The following is a 19,815-nucleotide window of genomic DNA, read 5'->3' as shown; positions in this document are numbered from 1 at the left end:
GATTTGCTCTCATCCCCATTTTGTAGTTGTCCAAAGACAAACATTTTAAAGACATACAGTATTATCTGTTCTGCAACCTGAGGGGCTGGGGGCCGGGGGGGGGGCGGGAAGTGTGAACCTTCACATACCTGATCCTAGCACTGGAAAGTTCTGTCTGCCACAGGAATAAAGATTCAAACCACATAATTCCATTTTTTAACAGCAGACAAAACTAAGTTCTTAACCCATAACTTCACATCTTTACTACTAGATCACTGGTGAAATGTTTTATTTTAACTGTCATTTTGCCTCTTGGCACATAAGTCAGTTTCTTGAACAAACCAACCAACCACAACAACAAAATAAAAAGCCAAAACCAAGAACAAACACTTCAGAAAGAAGAGGAACACGTTTATGAACACCAACAAAGTATCATAACCACATTTAATACAACCCTCCTTCCTTCCGTCTCACATTATAAATCTTATCAAAACGAAAGAGAAAATTGGAATATATTTTACCAATTTTATAAACACTGCAATCATTTCTCTTCATGGTCCTAACTGTTACCTTAAAGAAAAGGATAAAACAAGTGTTTTCACACCATAACTAACTAACTGTGTTCCTAATACTACCAACACAAGAAAAAGGGCACAGGTAAGTACTAGATATCATGAAATCGTAACTTCTGCTCAGAAAGGACCGAAGTGATAAGTATTACAAGCTAGGAAAAATGTCAGGGGAATAACGTGATGAATTAAAAAACCCTCTTCTACATGGAGACTTATCCAAATGGGACTGTTAAAACTTTGAAGTGAAAAACTTAACTACAATGCTGGAAGACTACAAAAAAAAAAAAAAAAAAAAAATCTATTAGCTACTCCAAAAAATACCCCTCTGAAGGAAGTCTTCAAAGTCTATTGTAAAATATGAAATAATGAAATCTGCCCAATTCTTTATGGGCACCTAACAATACGCTTCAAAACTAATTTCATAATTGAAGTGTTTGAAAGAAACACTGTAGAAGCAAAAAATTCTTTTAATTAATACACAGAACATTATTATGATGTTCAAGGAATACTCTCTTATGAAAATTTATATGAAATTGACAGTAAACTAACATTTTATGCTGAAACCAAAGAATAGCAAAGTCTGGATTTAAAGCTTTTCATAATTCTACCTTAGCAAGCTGCATAAGAATCAGTATCAAGAAGACTGATGATTTTGAAGTTACTGACTGCTTAAGTGTTAAATTATGTTTCAAAACAAATCCAGAAAAATGTAATTGCTTCCAGGGAGCTAAACACTTGTATTATTAATTTCCCAACACTGGCTGTTACTACAAACCAGTTAGACTTGTACTTACACCTGTGAAAATCTGGGCAGTTTCAGGTCAGAAAAGGCCATGCTTCCTCTTATGTGTAATGGAGACAAGAACATTTAAAGTCCCTACTTTCCTGATAATAACCAAAAGAGACCAAAAGGTTTCCATGAATGGCACAAAGTAAAGCAGAAAATGAATACTGGTCAAATACATAAAAAACAAAGCTGCTCTATTGATTACAGGTAATAATCAACAGCAGATTGCCATATATGGAAACTAATTTAAGTAGTAACCTAAAAATCATCTTTTTTTTTTTTTTTTAGTTAATATCCATTGACGCATCCTTACCAAGCTTCAGGCAACAAGAAAGCATATTCATGTGGTGAAGTAGTCTCTGGAAAATTGGAGAGAATTGCCTGTCTGTGTGGAAGTAAAGCTGATCCATGGAAAGTGAACAAAATTTCCAGGGCTCTGACATTGCTTTCCTAAAGAGCAAAACATTATGTTGCAGAACTAGCTTAAGACTGATTTAGACTGAAAAGGTCTTACATAAAAAATTTACATAAATGTAAGCTTAGGTCATGCAACAAACATTTAATTTGAAAATTTTCTTTAGCAATAAAGAAAATTAGCTCAGGGTCACTGCATTTATTTATTCACAATCAGATAAATACACCTCCCACCTCTTAAATTCCCACTGAGGTTCAACCAAGTTCGAAGGGGGGTGAAAAAATGCACTTAAGTGCAAACAGCAATACCAAAACAAAATTATATTCTAGCAAAATAAATATTAATACCCGAGCATAAGTTCTTGCTGAAAGTACAATATTCTGATTTCTGAACTTCTTGAAGAATTCACCATCATAGTTCTGTTCAGCTGCATGAGGCCCTCCAAGGATTTCCTAAAAAAAAAAAAAAAAACAAACAAAAAAAACCCCAAACACCAAACCTTATAAGGGATATTTTTATGCAAGATCTAGAAAAGCATCAGAAAGTCTACACGTTTCTTTATCTTAGGATGAATAAGTATGAGATACATGTGGAAAAGCATGCTGTTTTTTATTTGTTTCACTATGAAAAAAACAGATGCATTTTTCATTGATAAACTAAGACAATTCTCTGCCTTAATTAGTGTTTAGACATCATTAGTTAAAGAGATGTGGTAAAAGTTATTATGTAACTAGCGCCAACTGCAAAATTAAAATAAAAAACTAAGCAAAATACAGTTTGACATTCCAAAAACTTTCACTTTGGTAAGCTCATGGAAGAAAAAGATGTGTTATAGAATCTGAATAGAACTTGCTAACTAGACTGACAGAGGAAAAGTATAGTAATCCTGCACCATACTCCACATCCCATGTTGTTGCATAACTTAATTCCCTGCAGACACAGCATGTTCAAAGCAGGCTTCTGCCCAACTATACCTCTCAACGCTAGAAGCCAGCCATTTGCAACAACAGTAAAACAGGAGAAACAGGATAGCTTGAACAGAAAACAGCTTACTTTTTCTCAAGTGAAAGACTGTAGGATTTCAAGAAGACTATAAACGTTAATACTACAATATATAACAAAAAAGATATGACGATGTGACAAAAAAGTTACAGGAACACCTATGGAATGAGAACTCAAAAGAACTGTAGCCAGTTAACAAGTTCGCTCACCTCATAGGTTTCAAGGCGATCAAGGTAAGTCAACAGCTTCAGCCTGCTACGGCAGAGTTCTTTTTGTTCCAGTGTCAGCCTGTGTTCAAAACAGGAATTTTCATGCTTGCAATTGATCTTGTACATTATGTGCATATGAAGACAATGGTTACACATTTTAGTGACTGTGCACTGGAATATATCAAGAAATTAAGTAAACCGAGAACTTTGACACAATATAATGCCAATTAAAATTTAAAGCACTTTCCTATTAGGAATAATATACATGAGAGTAATTACGTTCTTGCAACTGTGTAGTTATAATAAACCTATAACTCTGAATAAAACGTGGCCTAACATTTCATTTACTTTGAGAAGTTTACTGATAAGAGCAGCTCTTGACGCTTCTTGGCCTCTTTTTCTCTTCTAGTATCCATTTCTTCATCTGGTGATAAAAGGTCTTCATAGGGAATTTCAATGTCCACCTCCCCCGGTAAGATAAACCTGGAAGACAAAACCAATAATGTTGATTAAAAGAAGAAGATATAACAAACTAGGTTTTGAATAAACATACTAACAGAGCTTTCCATTTATGTCTTGACTAAAAAGCTAAGCTTTTATAGAAAAAGATAATACTGAGGTTTGCTGTCGTAAAGCAGCAGACACTCATCACAAGCCAACAACAGGCATCATCTCTTTTCTACTCCCTCCCTAAAACAAACCAAAGAAAACAAAGCACAAACCACACAGCTATGATGGTTGATAAAAGTTTCTAAATATCACAAGTAGCACTGGGATTGGCAACAGCTCCACAGCGTACAATGGTAATAGATGACTGCACAAAGAAAGAACAGCCTCTTCTATTTCTACCACCAGGAACTGAATAGTGAGAAGAATTGTCTGCATGTATTTCCTGACTGACCCACTGTGTTTTTCGTTGTTCCCCTCCCCACTTGAACAACAGAGGATTATTACAACAATTAACACATACAACAAAATGCGTTTACAGGGGTAGCTGCAGATTCCAGAAGTGGAACAGAAACAGAGTCTCATAGAAAAAAAATGACATCAGAAATTCTCTATGCTGAAGAAAATAAAGGGCATCCAGAGAAGAAGGAAAATGCAGTACAAAATAAACCGTGATTTTACCTTTTACAAAGGCAAAGTGAGAATAGGTACCTTGTGGACATCTTTAGAATAGTCTGATTCAAAGAATTACCTTTCTTTATGTCCTGCAAAAGCATCTTAACATTGTCATTAGTGGTTGATAAAATTTTACCAAATTATTAGAAAAGACTTCATACACCATTCTTTGAAAAGAAAACAAACAAAAAAATACTCTTCTCACACCTGCCGCCATCTTCTCCTTTTCCTATGGCCACAAGAGCCTCCAAGTCTGTGCCTTTCAAGCCATACTGAAGCAGCTTCTTAGCAGCATCCACATTCTCTGGAACTCTTTCCAAGCATTCATGAAGAACCCATGCACGCTTCTTAATTTTACTCTGTCCAAGAACAAGAGCATACACAACGTTATATACTTCAATCCAAAGCAATGAAACCAGAGATGTTAAAATCTTCTAATGTGTCTCTTCCACTTCAGAAAACGTCAAGTTAATCTGATGATTGACAACGTGAACCAACGAAAGAGGTGAGAATGCAAAAAATCATAAATCCCTCAGAGTATATGTGGCAGAAAAGGACACAGAAATGCCAAATTATTTAGCAAAACTTTCACAGTAACTGGAACAGAAGTTATTATTTGTATCCCCTAACTAGTAACAATCCTCCTTGCACTACATAAAATGGGATGGTTTTGGGCTAAAATGCAGTTTTTATTAACCAAGTGTATTCCACAATAGCCCTAGAGTCATTTTCAGTATCAATCTCTTCACATGCCAATAGGATTCTGTGACAGAAGAGACACACAAGAGTCACAAAATATTATCGGCCTTATCTGCTGATCTTCAGTTGAGATTACATAGCACATGAAGAATGGTTACTTGTAAAAATCTTATTTTGACATTCAATTAATATCTGACTTGAAAAAAAAAAAAACAAATTAGATGATATTTCTCTTGACCTCTTGGAAGACCTTACCCTATAGCACCATTAAGTTGTGCAGCTTTGACAATGCTTGTCTGCTGAGTTTGAAGTCTTTCTTCCAAGCCAAAAAAACCCATGTTGGATTTTACTGAAGAGCTCCACTTACAGGTAGCAGAGTTCACTGTAACTTTTGTTATTCAAACTTTGCTATACAGCTACCGATACCAACCTCACCTTCCCATTTAATTTTCTAAAATACTTGGACACTAGTTAAATGCTTTGTATTTCCAATTATTATTAATATGCCAGGCAACAATCTACTACCGCATGTGGAGAGAGATTACATCAGAGCAAGCTGCTATTAACAGAAATTACAAGATACTTGAAATATTTACATTAACTTCCAAGGTCTCCAGATCAGGCCTTCAGTTAAATTAACAAGATCACTCTCTTCCACATGACATGAAATGGAATTTGCAGGACAGTTCTCCAATTTGCCACCAATTTATGTTGCATAAATTAGAACACAATTAAGAACTCAATTTCTGTAAAGGTAACGCAGCCATTCTGATAAGCCTAAAAGTCACAAAAAAACAAACCCACCAAGTAGTCTTGAATTGAAGCAACATTAACGGCCGACTTCCTCCACTGTCTTTGATATACAAGATCAGAGTCAAGGCCGTATGCTTGAGCCAAAGACAAAGCTTCCCCATATTCTTCATTATCAATCTAAAAAGCAAACACATGAAAATGAAAGTCATCTGATTTCCATATTAAATGATCAATTATTAATTCTGTGTGTTGAAACAGGTAGAGGCATAATTACTGTGGGTATGCTTAAGCACGTAGGAAAGAGAATGGCTCAAGATACAGATGAGTAAGACTCAGACCTTATGGACACCTCTAGAAAATGAGAGATTTTTCCTCAAGAAAAAGGAAGTTATTTAGGTAACCAGTATGACATCAGCACTCCATGGAAACTAACAGCTATAGGCTGGTTTACCATCAGAACAACTGAAACAGCTAGACAAAATACTGCATAAAGTAGTCTTAAAAATGAAGAAATATCTGTTCAGTAAGAGTGAATCACAGGCCTAATTTGTATTTATGCCTGAAAAAACACTCAAGTAAACTACATTCACATCAAAGTATAAGTTAACCCATTCCCTGGCCAATAACAAGCCAAACTAATTTCAGTCAATATATTTGCCAGGTCCTTCATTATTTGTAAACACTCATGAGTACACTTCCAAGTCTGGCCAAGCTAATGATGCGCAGTGTCTCCTCAGTAACCTTCAAACACCATCTCATTTGACTTTATAATAATGCTAGTTTTAAACAGTGATCCCTTTGATTAGGTAACACAGTACACTCTCAGCTAAGAGACCCTTAGAAATACGTGTCTAAATCCTTCTGTTAATATAGCAAGAATTAACAGAAAAATAAAAAGTTCTTTCTAAATAAAGCTGATTAAGAGAGATATGACCTTTCCTTCTATACTTACTTTTCTCTGGTACAGTTCCTCCGGAGTCGTGGATCTCAAACTGACAAGGCGGAAATTCTTTGTAATAGTACGTGGACGTTTCCGTGGAGGAGCAAATCGTTCCATTTCTGTCACAAAGTATAGGCCTTGCTTTAGGTAGCTAAAGTATCTGTCCTTAGCAGAAGTTTCATCATCTGAGTCAGAGTCATCTTCTCCCTCATCTTCATCACCAGGCCTGCTCTCCAAGCGTGATCTTTTTGGAACAAGTTTTATCTCACACTGCACAGAAAATACGAATATGAAACATCCACCTAGTACACCTCAACTAGTCTGGTAAGAATTGAGTACATCTCCACTTCCAGTACTTCAAATTTCAGAATCAACATCCTTCTTCCCCTTCTCCTTTAAACCTTTTATTTCTCAGCTTGCTTAACATGCCCCACAAACCCTGACTGCATCTGTCTCCTAGATCTGAGGCTTCATCCCTTAAATACTGAAGCAAGAGTGAAGGCTTCTTAATAGTAACCTGCTATTACACTAAACATGCTACACCACCCCAGGCAGGACAGAACTATGGAGACATCTTTGTACACTTTGTACACTATAGCTTACTGCAGCATACAGCAATGTTTTCAACTCTTAAGCTTTGCAAAGCAAGGTTTTCTGTTCAATGCAAATGTAATCTCAGACTACATCCTTAGGCTGTTAATATGCCAGTCACTAGCTGTATCTTATTTCCAGAATAATAAAACTTGCCAAAAACATACATGCAAGCTTTGGTACGTATTGAGATATTCTGATAAATATTATTTTAAACTGTTGTTTAAGATGTTTAAGACCTATTTCAGTGTAAACCTTAGGAAAGAGTAATTTTCTTAGTTTCAGAGAAAATTCCTGGTTAACTTCATTATGTTATACTCCTTCCTGGAATCCTACTAATGATGAACAAAAAAATAGATTGCTTACATGGCTTTGTCTTAATTTAAATGTGTTCCTCATTTCTTTTAAATACACTCCCTCTGTAAGAGGCATCTGTTTCAAAACGGGAGAGGGATGCTGGCAGTATTCTTCAAATGCACTAACAAACAAAGCAGTGAAAACTGACATGAACTGTTTCCTGCAGCAAGATTTCCTCTCATTCAGACTGAGCCTTCTAGGAGTTCTGCTACTACTCTCCACAAGTTTTGACAAGTTTTTATTAAGACAGTTAAGTTGCAGCAAGTTCAGATTTTCCCTGCAATACCTACCTAGAGATAAGGAAACAGAATCACTTTTTCTATTAGTAATGATAATAATATATTTATTTTTTAACCACACCACACACACTACCCTTAGGATTACATATACAAAAGCAAAGCTTTCCAAAAAGGTATCTGCTTGTGCACCTTCCTCACCTCCAGACTTAGAAATCCTCCATTGTGAGCTGAAGTGACCTGAGGATAACTCTCAAACCATTCACATGACTTTCCCAGCAAATTTCTTAATGTCTTGACTGATGACACAGTCAATGCACCAGAGCAGCGAGCCAGGATGACAGAATTATCTGCCCACCAATTTACATCTATCAATGGGTAATAGGATTCTTTATCTAAAATAAATAAATAAGAATGCACCATACAATGAAAAACAAACACCAGATAAGAACAGAAGTAGCTTCAATTACTAAAAGATTTCATTTGATGGCCTAATTTAACAAACTTTTATTATTGTATATGCATCCTTGGTTCACTAAGTTTGTAGTTTAGATCAATTGCATTTTACTAAATCAGTACTGCATTAAATAAAGCTGTTGAGGAGGAAAAAAAAAATCACTTAATTGCAAATGTAATTATTTTTTAATATTATTTGGAAAAAGAATTCACAGTAAACTGATTTACTTGCACAAAATATGACAAATTTTAGATATTTGATAAAGATCTGCTTCAATACTTCCCAGGCCATCCTTGACCAAGTCTCCCTGGCAACAAACATAATACTGACGAAAATCAAGGTTACACTGCTTTTGAGGACAAGTGACAACTATGAACAAGGCTCCTGAAACAGCCTACAAGATGAGGTTGTTAAGAAGATTAACTAACAACGCAAACAAACAGAAGTCACCATAACTGAGGACGGAAGCTGTGTCATTTCTAAGACTGCTTTGATTATGGTAACTGGATGTTGGGACAAAATGTTCAGCAGAGACTTAGCTCACTTGTTCACTACAGTATCATTTCCCACCTCTCCAATGAAAATGATCTTTCCCCAAACAGCACTGAGAAACAGATCAGCTTACCACTTTTCTACCACTTCAGTGCTTAGTCAGCAGCCTAGCCATGAAGGTCAAATGAGTTAACCCAAAGACAGAATCACCAAGAAAAACAGTACAAGAACAGGGATCTTTTAATAATATAGATGTATACAAGCAGTAGTGAATGGATCATGGAATAGCTATTGATCTCTGCACTCTTGGAAGAGCCATGCAATAACCAGGTGATAAATGGCTGCACATGGTAGCCTGGATTTTGGGAAAAGAATAAAGAGACTGACATGAGGCAAAACCAGTTGGAGGCAACAAAGCCCTTTTGGTTTAGAATTTTAAACTAATATCTTTAAATTACATTAGCTTTCAAGACTAATTTATTAGACATTCATAGAAACAAAAGGTAGAGGTAAGTTTAGGTTTTAACCCGTCAACTAATAATGTGTCACCTACAATATTATGATGTAGTGGCTTCTGATACAAGCTGAGACGTCTGCTGAATGTTCAGCATTCTACACTCATAATCACATGATTAATAATAAATTAAGTCCTGCGCTGAAATATCATTTTATTTATGGTTATGGCTACAAAAGTATTCCTAAGAGGATTTTAAAGAAAAATTATTGTGACACTCATTTAGCTATGCCATGCTGCAAATTCAAATCATACATATAATTTTGGCAACTGTTCTAATTGAGATTTAATTAAGCCATTTCAGATCTTTGTATATTGGTATAAATATTTTTAACTACACAATGGTATAAAATAATGATTTAACTGTACCACACACCTTTTATTTTCTTTCTTTTTTCACTAGAGAGTCTCCAGTCTGGGTTGATCTCATCATAACCAGGCTAAAAACAAAAAAAGTGCGAGACAAAAAGAGGATTATATATAAGTAAATCTTTGTAACACAGACGATCTGTTTTTTTTATTCTATTGCTGATCCACTCACTTTTCAATGAAAAAGCTCTCCATAAATTCACACTTTTCCTGAACGTAAAACATACAGCTGCTGTAGTGACATTGTACTTTCCTCCAGACAGTTAAATTATAAAAAAAAACCCCAAACATAGCAAAATAGACTTCTGGATTCCTAAAACACCCTATTAGAAGAGTACCATCAGACCTGGCCTAGTCAGCATTAAACAGTAATCATACCCTAAAGATTTCTGAAATAAAGGCTCTCTAGCAATCAGAAGCCCACCAAGTGTTTGCTTTTGATGTCTATAAATAGGACTGCAAGCATATAAAAGAAAAATCTCCAAAACAGTCCTCCTGTTTGCTCTGTGTAGTGTTCCTGAGTACTAGCCTAGTACAGTGCTGTTAAGTATTTACTCTGGTTATTTTCATAATTATAAAGCCCCTTCCAAGACTAGTGCAGCAAGAGAAGCAGCAGTATTTAATGATGCAATACAACGTTTAGAATTAGTAAGCTGTTGCTGCATTGGGTTTTTTTAAACTTTATTTAGTAATATCAGAATACATAGGAACTAGACAAATATAGATGACAATAATCCTGCCCCTAACTGCAATGCAGCAGAAGTACAGGTTGATTATACAGCTCAGACAAACGAAGCAGGTTTGGGTCAAGCAGAAAATGATTTTCAGACTTAATTTTTCAGTAGAAAGAGAACAGTGTACTAATTAAAAGTAAACGTGAGGCCAATTAAAGTTAATTTAACAAATATGTTTGGGTAACAATTAAGTAGGAATCACGCACATTATGAAAATATCCATTATATTTGGACACTAGATTCAGCTGTAAAAATCATTCTGAAAACAGCCAAAAACCAAATACTCCTTGTCATGGTTTAACCCCAGCCAGCAACTAAGCACCACACAGCTGCTCATTCACTTCCCCCCCATCCAGTGGGATGGGGGAGAGAATCGGGAAAGAAAGAAAGAAAAAAAAAAAAAAAGTAAAACTCACGGGTTGAGATAACAGTTTAATAGAATAGAAAGGAAGAAACTAATAGTGACAATAATAACAATTAAAAATTACAATAATAATAATAAAAGGACTGGACTATACAAAGCAAGTGATGCACAATGCAATTGCTCACCACTTGCCCACTGATGCCCAGTTAGTTCCCGAGCAGCAACCCCTCACAGCCCCACTCCCCCTAGTTTATATACTGGGCATGACATCACATGGTATGGAATACGCCTTTGGCCAGTTTGGGTCAGCTGCCCTGGCTGTGTCCCCTCCCAACTTCTTGTGCCCCTCCAGCCTTCTTGCTGGCTGGGCATCAGAAGCTGAAAAATCCTGGACTTTAGACTAAACACTACTTAGCAACAACTGAAAACATCAGTGTGTTATCAAAGTTCTTCTCATACTAAATCTGAGACATAACACTATACCAGCTAGTAGAAAGAAAATTAACTCTACCCCAGCCAAAACCAGGACACTCCTTTACATCACCTTCACCAAATGATAAAGTCCTGAAAACTGCTTCAGAAAACATATTCATTATAGTTAAAAACAAAGAAAAAAATACAACAATTCACTGTAAGGATCCTTGAGCAAAATCTGTATTCTCACAAAAATCTGAGGTGTACCTTAAAAATAGATATAGATAGATAGATATGCATACATACACACACACAATGCTTTTGCCAACATTGGAGCAGAATTTTTGTTTGTTTGTTTTTTAAAAGTACTTTCCTAAGTAAGCTTGGAACTACATTTCTGGGGTGGGGTAGGTTGACGCCAGCCAGCAGCTAAGCACCACACAGCCACCTGCTCACTCCCCTCTCCAGTGGGACAGTGTAGGGTGAGCAAAAACAAGAACAGTCACGGGTCAAGACAAAGACAGTTTAATAAGCAAAGGAAAGCCAGAAAAAAAAAAAAAAAAAACCAAAAACCAAGTGATGCAAAGGCAGTCATTCATCATCTCCCACAAGTACACTGATGCCCACCCAGCCTCTGAGCCATGGCTAACTACTGAAAACCTCCCCCTGCTCTGTTTTTATTGCTGATCATGTCCTTATATGATCTGGAATATCCCTTCTGCCAGTCCATGCTGTGTCTCCTCCCAGGTTGTTGAACACCTCCAAACGACTCATTGGGGGACAACAGTGAGAAACAGAGAAGGCCTTGAAGCTGTGTAAGCACTACTGAACAACAGCTAAAACACTGGTGTGTTAACAACACTGTTTTGGTCACAAATCCAAAACCTAGCACCATACAGGCTGCTGTGAAGAAAACAAACCCCATTCCAGCCAGACCCAGAACAGTTTCACAGTCAATACAGCCTAACCAGATCTGATTGCTTACCTATAAGAACCAAAACTTAAGCTACACAACACCGCAGCCATGTTTCCAAGTCAGTAGTCTTGCTCTTGCAGTCAGAGCAAAAAGGTAACAGCGCACCAATGGTGTTCAGGATGGCAACATACCATTATGTCTACAAGTGTTCACTAACTTAAGTCTTCCCTATAGTCAAAGGTTTTGGCCTATCTTTTTTTGTCATTTTTCTTGAAAATGTTCATTTAACCTTATAGTCATCATTATATCCAAAGGCAGACATCTTCATATTGTCCTCTTCCTTGTTATAGAAGCCTGTGCCTATATGTAATGTCAAGCAAGTGTTTTGTTGTGGACCTTACAGTACCTACTGTGCAATGCATAGACTGCAGAGAAATTCAACATAGTGTGGGGAAAAGCTGTCTGTGTTTCATATGAATGCATAAAACTTGAAGAATTTAAAACAGTCTACAAAAAAATGGAGGAAATATTTTTGTACTGGAATGTCTAAAGGAGTCAATACACTGTGCAAAGATTTACCCTGCAAAAGGAAATTAGAGAAGAATCAGAAACTGCAAATGTTTAATGACAAGATAACGTGGATTTATTAATCAGCATATGCACTAAAACACAACTGTTTACAACTAAGTAGCACATGTTCCATTCTACAGTAATTTTCTAGTAAGAAACACACTTATGTACAATAAAGCCATCCAAGATGAATACTGTGTAGGAAATATTGGTGGTAATTTGTGCCATGTATGTCTAGTGATCAAAAATCCTGTTTGACTGGTTACCCTGTTTGGACTTGATGTCGCTTCATGTCTTGTAGGTTTAGAACATAAGAGACAGTACTTCAAGTGATAAGCTTTTACATATCCATTAGTCAAGAAATTAATGCAAGTGAAACCAGAATACTTCACATACTACTGCGCATCATTTCAGATTTGTCACTTCTTAAAATGCAGATACATTTTCCTCATTAAAATAAAGTGTTATCTTTACCCAGAAAGTGGATTAGTTTTCTTTGAAAACTGATTAGTTTTCTTTGAAAACTAATTAGTTTTCAACTCCCAGTGTTTAAATTCACACTGGTCACATAAGTTTGCCAGTGTCTGGGCAATTCCTAACTTAAGTTCCCCTACTTAGTTTTGCAAACAATTCCTGTAGAAAGCATGTGACTTACTAATACCAATCTGATGAACAAACTATTCTGGAGCATTATCTAGCAGAAAGTAAGTTAAGTTTTGAGGCAGAAATAGATAAACACATTAGATGTCCAGCAGAATTTGGTTTCAACCATGCAAAGTTACCCGTGTTGAACTCCACATGAAGTTCAACAGGGCCAAGTGCAAGGTCCTGCACCTGGGTCGGGGCAATCCCAAGCACAAATACAGGCTGGGCAGAGAATGGATTGAGAGCAGCCCTGCAGAGAAGGACTTGGGGTGTTTGTTGATGAGAAGCTCAACATGACTCGACAACGTGCGCTCACAGCCAGAAAGCCAACCGTATCCTGGGCTGCATCAAAAGAAGCCTGATCAGCAGGTCGAGGGAGGTGATTCTGCCCCTCTGCTCTGCTCTGGTGAGACCCCACCTGCAGTACTGCGTTCAGCTCTGGGGTCCTCAGCACAGGAAAGACAGGGACCTGTTGGAGTGGGTCCAGAGGAAGGCAATGAAAATGGTGAAAGGGATGGAACACCTCTCCTGTGAGAAAAGCATGAGAGAGTTGGGGTTGTTCAGCCTGGAGAAGAGAAGGCTCCAGGAAGACCTTATAGCAGCCTTTCAGTACTTAAAGGGGGCCTACAAGACAGATGGGGAGGGACTCTTTAACGGAGTGTAGTGATAGGATGAGGGGTAATGGTTTTAAACTGAAAGAGCATAGATTTAGATTAGATGTAAGGAAGATGTTCTTCACTGTGAGGGTGGTGAGGCACTGGAACAGGTTGCCCAGAGAGGTTGTGGATGCCCCATCCCTGGAAGTGTTCAAGGCCAGGTTGGATGAAGCTTTGAGCAGCCTGCTCTAGTGGAAGGTATCCCTGCCCATGGCAGGGGGTTTGGAACTAGATGACCTTTAAGGTCCCTTCCAACCCAAACCATGCTATGATTCCGCATTTTAAAATAGCCTTTCAGTCTACCTGTACCAGTGTTACCCACTTGGCACAAAAATGCCTCATGAAAAATTCACTGCAACAAAACTGGGGGTTTTTTTCTTAAAGATTATTGTAAAAGTAAACATAGGGCTCTTGAAAAAGATGGAGTTGACTGAAAAGATAGTATGTAGCTAAAGCACAGTTATCTGAACTACTCTCATCTCTTAGGACAACACATCTCCAGAGGATTAAGATAGATACTGCAAGTTTCTAAACTTCTACATCCTTCTTACCTGATCAGTTTGGTCCCATTCTCCTTGTTGTCTGAGAGATGGAATAGACCAGATCGTCAGTTTTCCTGAGAAATGAACAGCTGCCAGAAGAGCTCCATCAGGAGAAAGATTCATCTTGAAAACTCCATCCTGCCAAACATTGTCAGCAAAGTAAAAAAAAAAAAAAAAAAACCAAACAAGCAAACAGCAACAACAACAAAACACATACACCTCAAGGAATACCCCAAAAAATCTCACCCCAAACTATTTTTTCTATTTTAGGAAAAAAAAAATTGTACAATCTTCCATCCTGAAAATTTAACATGCTTTAAATTAAACAAAAACCAAAAAACAAAAAAACCAAACAAAAACAAACACAACCAACCCTATGCTATAAGTCAGAATAAGGTAAAATATCAATTATGTCATGGAAGGGTAAAAACAACCTGTATAAAGGAAGAACACTACCATAACACTAAGAAATCTTTAGGAATGTGAACTTCTCTATCACATTGCTATACAGCAAATAAAATCTGACAGTGTGGCATTCTTAGGGGAGCGCCGCAGACAGCAATGCAGAGCTACTTGAAGGAAAAACTGCAGGTTGTTCTCTGTTCAGAGAAAACATTCAGCAGCCTCAGTTTTCTACTGTCCTGCCTCTCAGGTCCACCCAAGGAAGAATGTTACCAAAACACAGCTCAGTACAGATCTTTTTCCCTGGGAGCAAACTTTTGGGTGGGTGTTACTACAATTAAAAAAAAAAAAATATATATATATATATATAGGGGGAGTGGGGGGTGGGATACAAGAGATACACAGATGAAGAGATATTGGAGGAGTACAGTGTTCATTTCAGGACACTGAATCAGAATTTAAGAATCTCTTGGGTAACAATAGACTAAGCAGCAATATACCTAACATCAGATTAAGTCCATACAGGTAAAATAATGTAACATCTGTAAGTAAACTTCCTCAAGGCTACAAAAATTCTCCTGGATTAAGTTTTCCTTCAGATCTGGATATCTTAAGAGGCAAAACATACTTCTAACAAAATATTTCCTTAAGGTTTCATGAAGTCCAACACAATTACAACTGGATCTATACGCTATTTCCCCAAGACAGGAGCCTGTAAATATACGCTCAATTTTTAAAGTCAAACTTAGTGCTACTGGCAATGCATAACAATTTCTGAAAATACAATTTATATTTATTCCCCCCACCCCCAACACAACTTCTATGTTTTCAGAAAGATCTTTAGGTTCTCAGAGAGTCTAGTCTTCACTGAAAGACAGCAGGATGTAGGTTCTCCAAAATTATATTGTTTATAAAATCCCATTGTGTTAGTGCAGTTTGTTTTTAAAAACTTCCTAATAAATTAGAACTGTCAAGTCTGCAGCTAATCAATTTTTAAGCCAGTGCCTCCCCTCTTGGAAAATACGCCAACATAAATAAAGTACAGAAACGTTACTAGACGTCCATACAATTGAGAAGTTTTAATGGCATTTCTACAGCACATTAGTGGTAGGCATCATTTGAAGATAACAATATTCTTTTAGGGTGTGTTTGTTTAGGTTTGGGGTTTTTTTTATTATTTTTATTTTATTTCTTAGGTTGTTTAAAGTTCTAGCTATGCCGCAGAAGCAATGACGATCAAGTCATCTGCTCACTGCTGTACAGTGGTTTGCAGCTATTGAGAGCACTGCTTAAATCCAAGCCTGAAATGTGTTTTTTAATTGAAAAAAAGAGAGCATTATTAAGTTTTTTTAAAACCAATTAAGAATTATTTATATTAGAAAAATTTCATAAGTATTCTCTGATTATTTTCTTAAGCAGATAGCGTACTGCAATCGCTACTGTAGTTTGCCAAAGAATTGTACATGCCTACTAATAGCAATTCTCTCTTTACAAATCAATTTGCATGCACAGAGGACAAAGAACAAAAGACTGTTAAAGGACTTAGAATGCATAGCTAAAATATATAACCCACTCAGATAACTTATCAGTGGTATACATCACAGATCTTAAAAAGAGTTAAACATTTACTCAGTAGTCAGTAATAATTCTCTTGCTGTTAAATTGGGATGTTGGGTGGCCATTAACACATTCAAATTTACCACCTGAGCATTGTTATGTATAGAGATTAATCAGTGCTTTGGCAAAGCAGACAATGCTGCCTCAGTAAACAGCTTGTCAACTTCAGGGAACTGCAGAACAAGATACTGAAAACCTCAGCAGGTCAGCACTTCACATTTTTAAGTGTCATTTAAGTTAGCAACACTAAGAATGAAATCCCTATATAGCTAGTTCTAGTATGCAAGTCCTCTAGCTGCTGTGCCTGTCATACCTTAACACTGTTGCTTATTTCCCACTAAGAATATAAACTATACCTCACATATTTAAACCATAATCTCTGAAATCAGATTAAACATTCAAGGATGAATAACAATCTCTGCTTTTCTTTGTAAATTTAGTACTGTCAAGTGCAATGAAGTTGAAGTTTAATACAGCTACACTCAGTACTAGCCTTCCAGTAAAAAAAGTTTACTTCAGCCTTCTCTTTTATATTTTCAGTGAAGGAAATAAAATCTCTCCCCATTCCACCCTTGAGAGAGATTCAGGAAGATTTGTTTTCCCCTTCCAATCAAGCATGCAATTTCTTCTTTTAACCAGTCACCTAAACATCCCAAAAATCTATTAAGGTCATTTCCAAAGTCCATATAACTTCAGACCAGCCATTTTTCCTCTCAGGAGGACACAGTGAGGGTGGTAGACAGATTCCTTACTGTTCTTTCCTTATAAAGCAAAAGAAGAGAAAACAAATTTTTTTTACGAGGAGGGAAAGGGCATGAATAAAGGAATCAAACAAAGGCTACACACAGCTAGTAGACAAGACATAGGAGAAGGGGGTGCAGTACTGCATGGGTAGCTCCTAAGTCATGTAGAAGAAAGCCACAAGCACTGTGTGTAAAGCCTTAAAAATACAGAAAGCACACACCTATACCTCAGCATGACACTCAAGATTTAACACTCATTCAGGGGAGAGTACAAGTTTGTAAAGAACAAGTTGATTCTGATCAGCCGTTTTAAGTTCGCATGTGTCCTGGTAGTAGAAGTTTGACCCGTAATAAACCTTTGAAGCTACTTAGCAAAATGTTTCCATAGTATCTCGTAACAGACTGTAAAAATCAAGTCTTTGTGTCCCCCCTATTTAAGCCATGAATGATTAGTCTGAATCCACTCATTTTTAATTCCCCACATTGTATGAAAATTTTGAGCTGTAAGATGAGGGGGTTTTTGTTTGTTTTCTAGTGGGAGTGGGGTAGTGCAGAAGGCTGGGTTTTGTTTTCTTATTGTGCTCTCAGGCATATATTTGAGAAACATTGTCACAATCTACTCTCTTCTTGCAGAATATAAAACACACCTAACATACTATGATCATTACATTCATTAAAAGAATAACTAAGTGTCTTTTTACACCTTCTTTTTTGAGTAAGAGTTTACATTTAATATTGAACTCTACATCGCTAGACCTGTTCCTGTCAGTATGCTGAAAAACCAAGATTCAAGCTTCAGCAGATAAACTAGTTGGTTTTTTAAAAAAGCCAAATAAATGGCAAGCTACTCCATTTGATCCTAAATGCTTATTATTTCTGACAAGTTTTATAGAAGTGTTAATTCTTAAGTTGCATAAATTAAAAAACTACTTTCAATCAGTCTCTCAGGCAGTCATTAATGAACAATTGTTAGTGAAATAAATTTGAGGTAGACCTAGACTTTAATACCTGTTCTGTTCCCCGCCTGCTATAAAATCTTAAATTCATAATCCTTAATAATCCTCTTCTCTGTGCCTGTAAGAAGAGAAACACATCATACAATGAAAGACAAACTCATACATTGTTTTATGCACCAAAACGTAAGTCCTATCTAAAGTACTACAACAACTTTGCAGGACTCTTTAAACTTCCATAAGACTGTCTACTTTAAAATAACACAAGGATAATAAAATGCAGTTCGTATAACTTTGCCCATTTTGTTAGGTATGTATCATGCCACAGAAAAGCACCACCCGTTTGCAATGAAAGTAACAGCTCACTTTTAATACTAAGAAATACCTACGTAAGAGCAAATACTGGAATTCATCCTTATATACCGTAAATTGATTTCCATGTATCCAAACTGTAGTTGTTACCAACTTACAACATTTACTTCTACGAGAAGCAAAAGAAATCAAGAATCAGACTTAAACTGAAACATTTCAGGTGTACTGCCTTTTATTACGAAGTATCCAACAAAGACAGGTAACGTATCCCAGTAAACAACTAAGGAGTTAGTGTATTTCCACACTACAGTTTTTTCTTGTTATTGTTTCTTGTTGGTTTGGGTTGTTTGTTTTTTGGTTTTTTTTTTTTAAACCACAAGTGATAATTAAGAACTTCAAAGTTCAAATCATACTACAGCAAAAGCAAAAATAGACAGATGCTGGGGGGGAAAGAGATAACTTATTAGAAGTTCACATCATAGGTTACAAAATAGCAAAACACTGCATTAAATTTCCTCTTTCAAAAAGAGACTCATATTGAACTTCCAGTTAGATAATTCTACCAGTGACAATATTCATCCAGTAAAATGAGGAAACATACTTACCGTTCTAATGTCATCTTCGTAACTAGTGACCTGTTTATAATGGGGAGCGCCTGACAGAATTCTCCAAGCAGATATCCCACAACCAGTTGCTTTAGATACTCCATCTTCATCTGTTTCACAGCCTCCTACAAGGAGAAGTCTGTAAAATATGTAAAGGCATATTATGATTTCATATACTGCCACAATTTTTTTTTTAACTATCTTAAGTCAGAACTATAGCAGTTTGCTTGCAGTACAAAAAGACTAAGTATACTAACATACCTAACAGCCCCAATAAGCTTTATCAGTAAATAAATACCCTGAAGTTTAAACAGACTTAAATACTCCTTGAGTAATACTTGTTATTTGTGGCATTTAGCCCTATCCATTCTCATCTCTAGCTTTCCAAATAAGGCATAATTCCCAACATTTAAAATAAAATGTTTGGCTACAAATTTGAGTTTCTCCCCTACCCTCAAAGAATGATAACAATTACAGCTTAGGCTTATGAAAAGTTCTGGTCATTCTGTTTAAGCATTAAGTTTCCATTTATTTAGATGTGGTACAAAAGCTACTTCTCTTTTATTGAGGAACCAAATGTGTCAAGGTTTTTCAGTTTTGGTTTCTAAACCCACTCTGTCAATTATAAGTGTGCATGCAATAATTTTGTTACACATAGGAGATGATATTTTAAAAATTTTGAGGGAACTCCTACAATTACTGCTGATTACCACTAAAATGTATCAAAACATTTTCCCTTGAAGCCCTTTCACCTTACTAACAAGCAGTTTTAACTTGAACTGATGATTACTTTTATGAAAACTTTGAGAACAGATGTTAAAGTTCGTTTGGAAGCATCACTTTAGTGA

At 36.4% G+C, this 19,815-nt stretch overlaps 1 protein-coding gene across 2 annotated transcripts in view; it reads right to left on the bottom strand.

Moving 5' to 3' along the window:
- The window catches only part of NBAS (NBAS subunit of NRZ tethering complex), a 191,999-nt gene that overhangs the window by 152,144 nt on the left and 20,040 nt on the right, over window positions 1–19,815 (bottom strand). For both annotated transcript variants that reach the window (XM_052810054.1, XM_052810055.1), the window contains exons 10-21: window positions 18,968–19,106; window positions 18,106–18,171; window positions 14,345–14,473; window positions 9,502–9,565; window positions 7,864–8,057; window positions 6,491–6,748; window positions 5,590–5,715; window positions 4,294–4,445; window positions 3,313–3,447; window positions 2,965–3,043; window positions 2,101–2,205; window positions 1,652–1,788 (exon numbers count right to left, since the gene is read on the bottom strand). In XM_052810054.1, the coding sequence (XP_052666014.1) occupies window positions 1,652–1,788; window positions 2,101–2,205; window positions 2,965–3,043; window positions 3,313–3,447; window positions 4,294–4,445; window positions 5,590–5,715; window positions 6,491–6,748; window positions 7,864–8,057; window positions 9,502–9,565; window positions 14,345–14,473; window positions 18,106–18,171; window positions 18,968–19,106 (1,584 nt within the window). The remainder of the gene's footprint in view (window positions 1–1,651; window positions 1,789–2,100; window positions 2,206–2,964; window positions 3,044–3,312; window positions 3,448–4,293; window positions 4,446–5,589; window positions 5,716–6,490; window positions 6,749–7,863; window positions 8,058–9,501; window positions 9,566–14,344; window positions 14,474–18,105; window positions 18,172–18,967; window positions 19,107–19,815) is intronic.

Source organism: Harpia harpyja, chromosome 15, assembly GCF_026419915.1.
Source record: "Harpia harpyja isolate bHarHar1 chromosome 15, bHarHar1 primary haplotype, whole genome shotgun sequence".
Taxonomy (NCBI): domain Eukaryota; kingdom Metazoa; phylum Chordata; class Aves; order Accipitriformes; family Accipitridae; genus Harpia; species Harpia harpyja.
The sequence above is the reverse complement of the archived record's forward strand: the minus strand, read 5'-3'. Positions and strand labels throughout refer to the sequence as shown.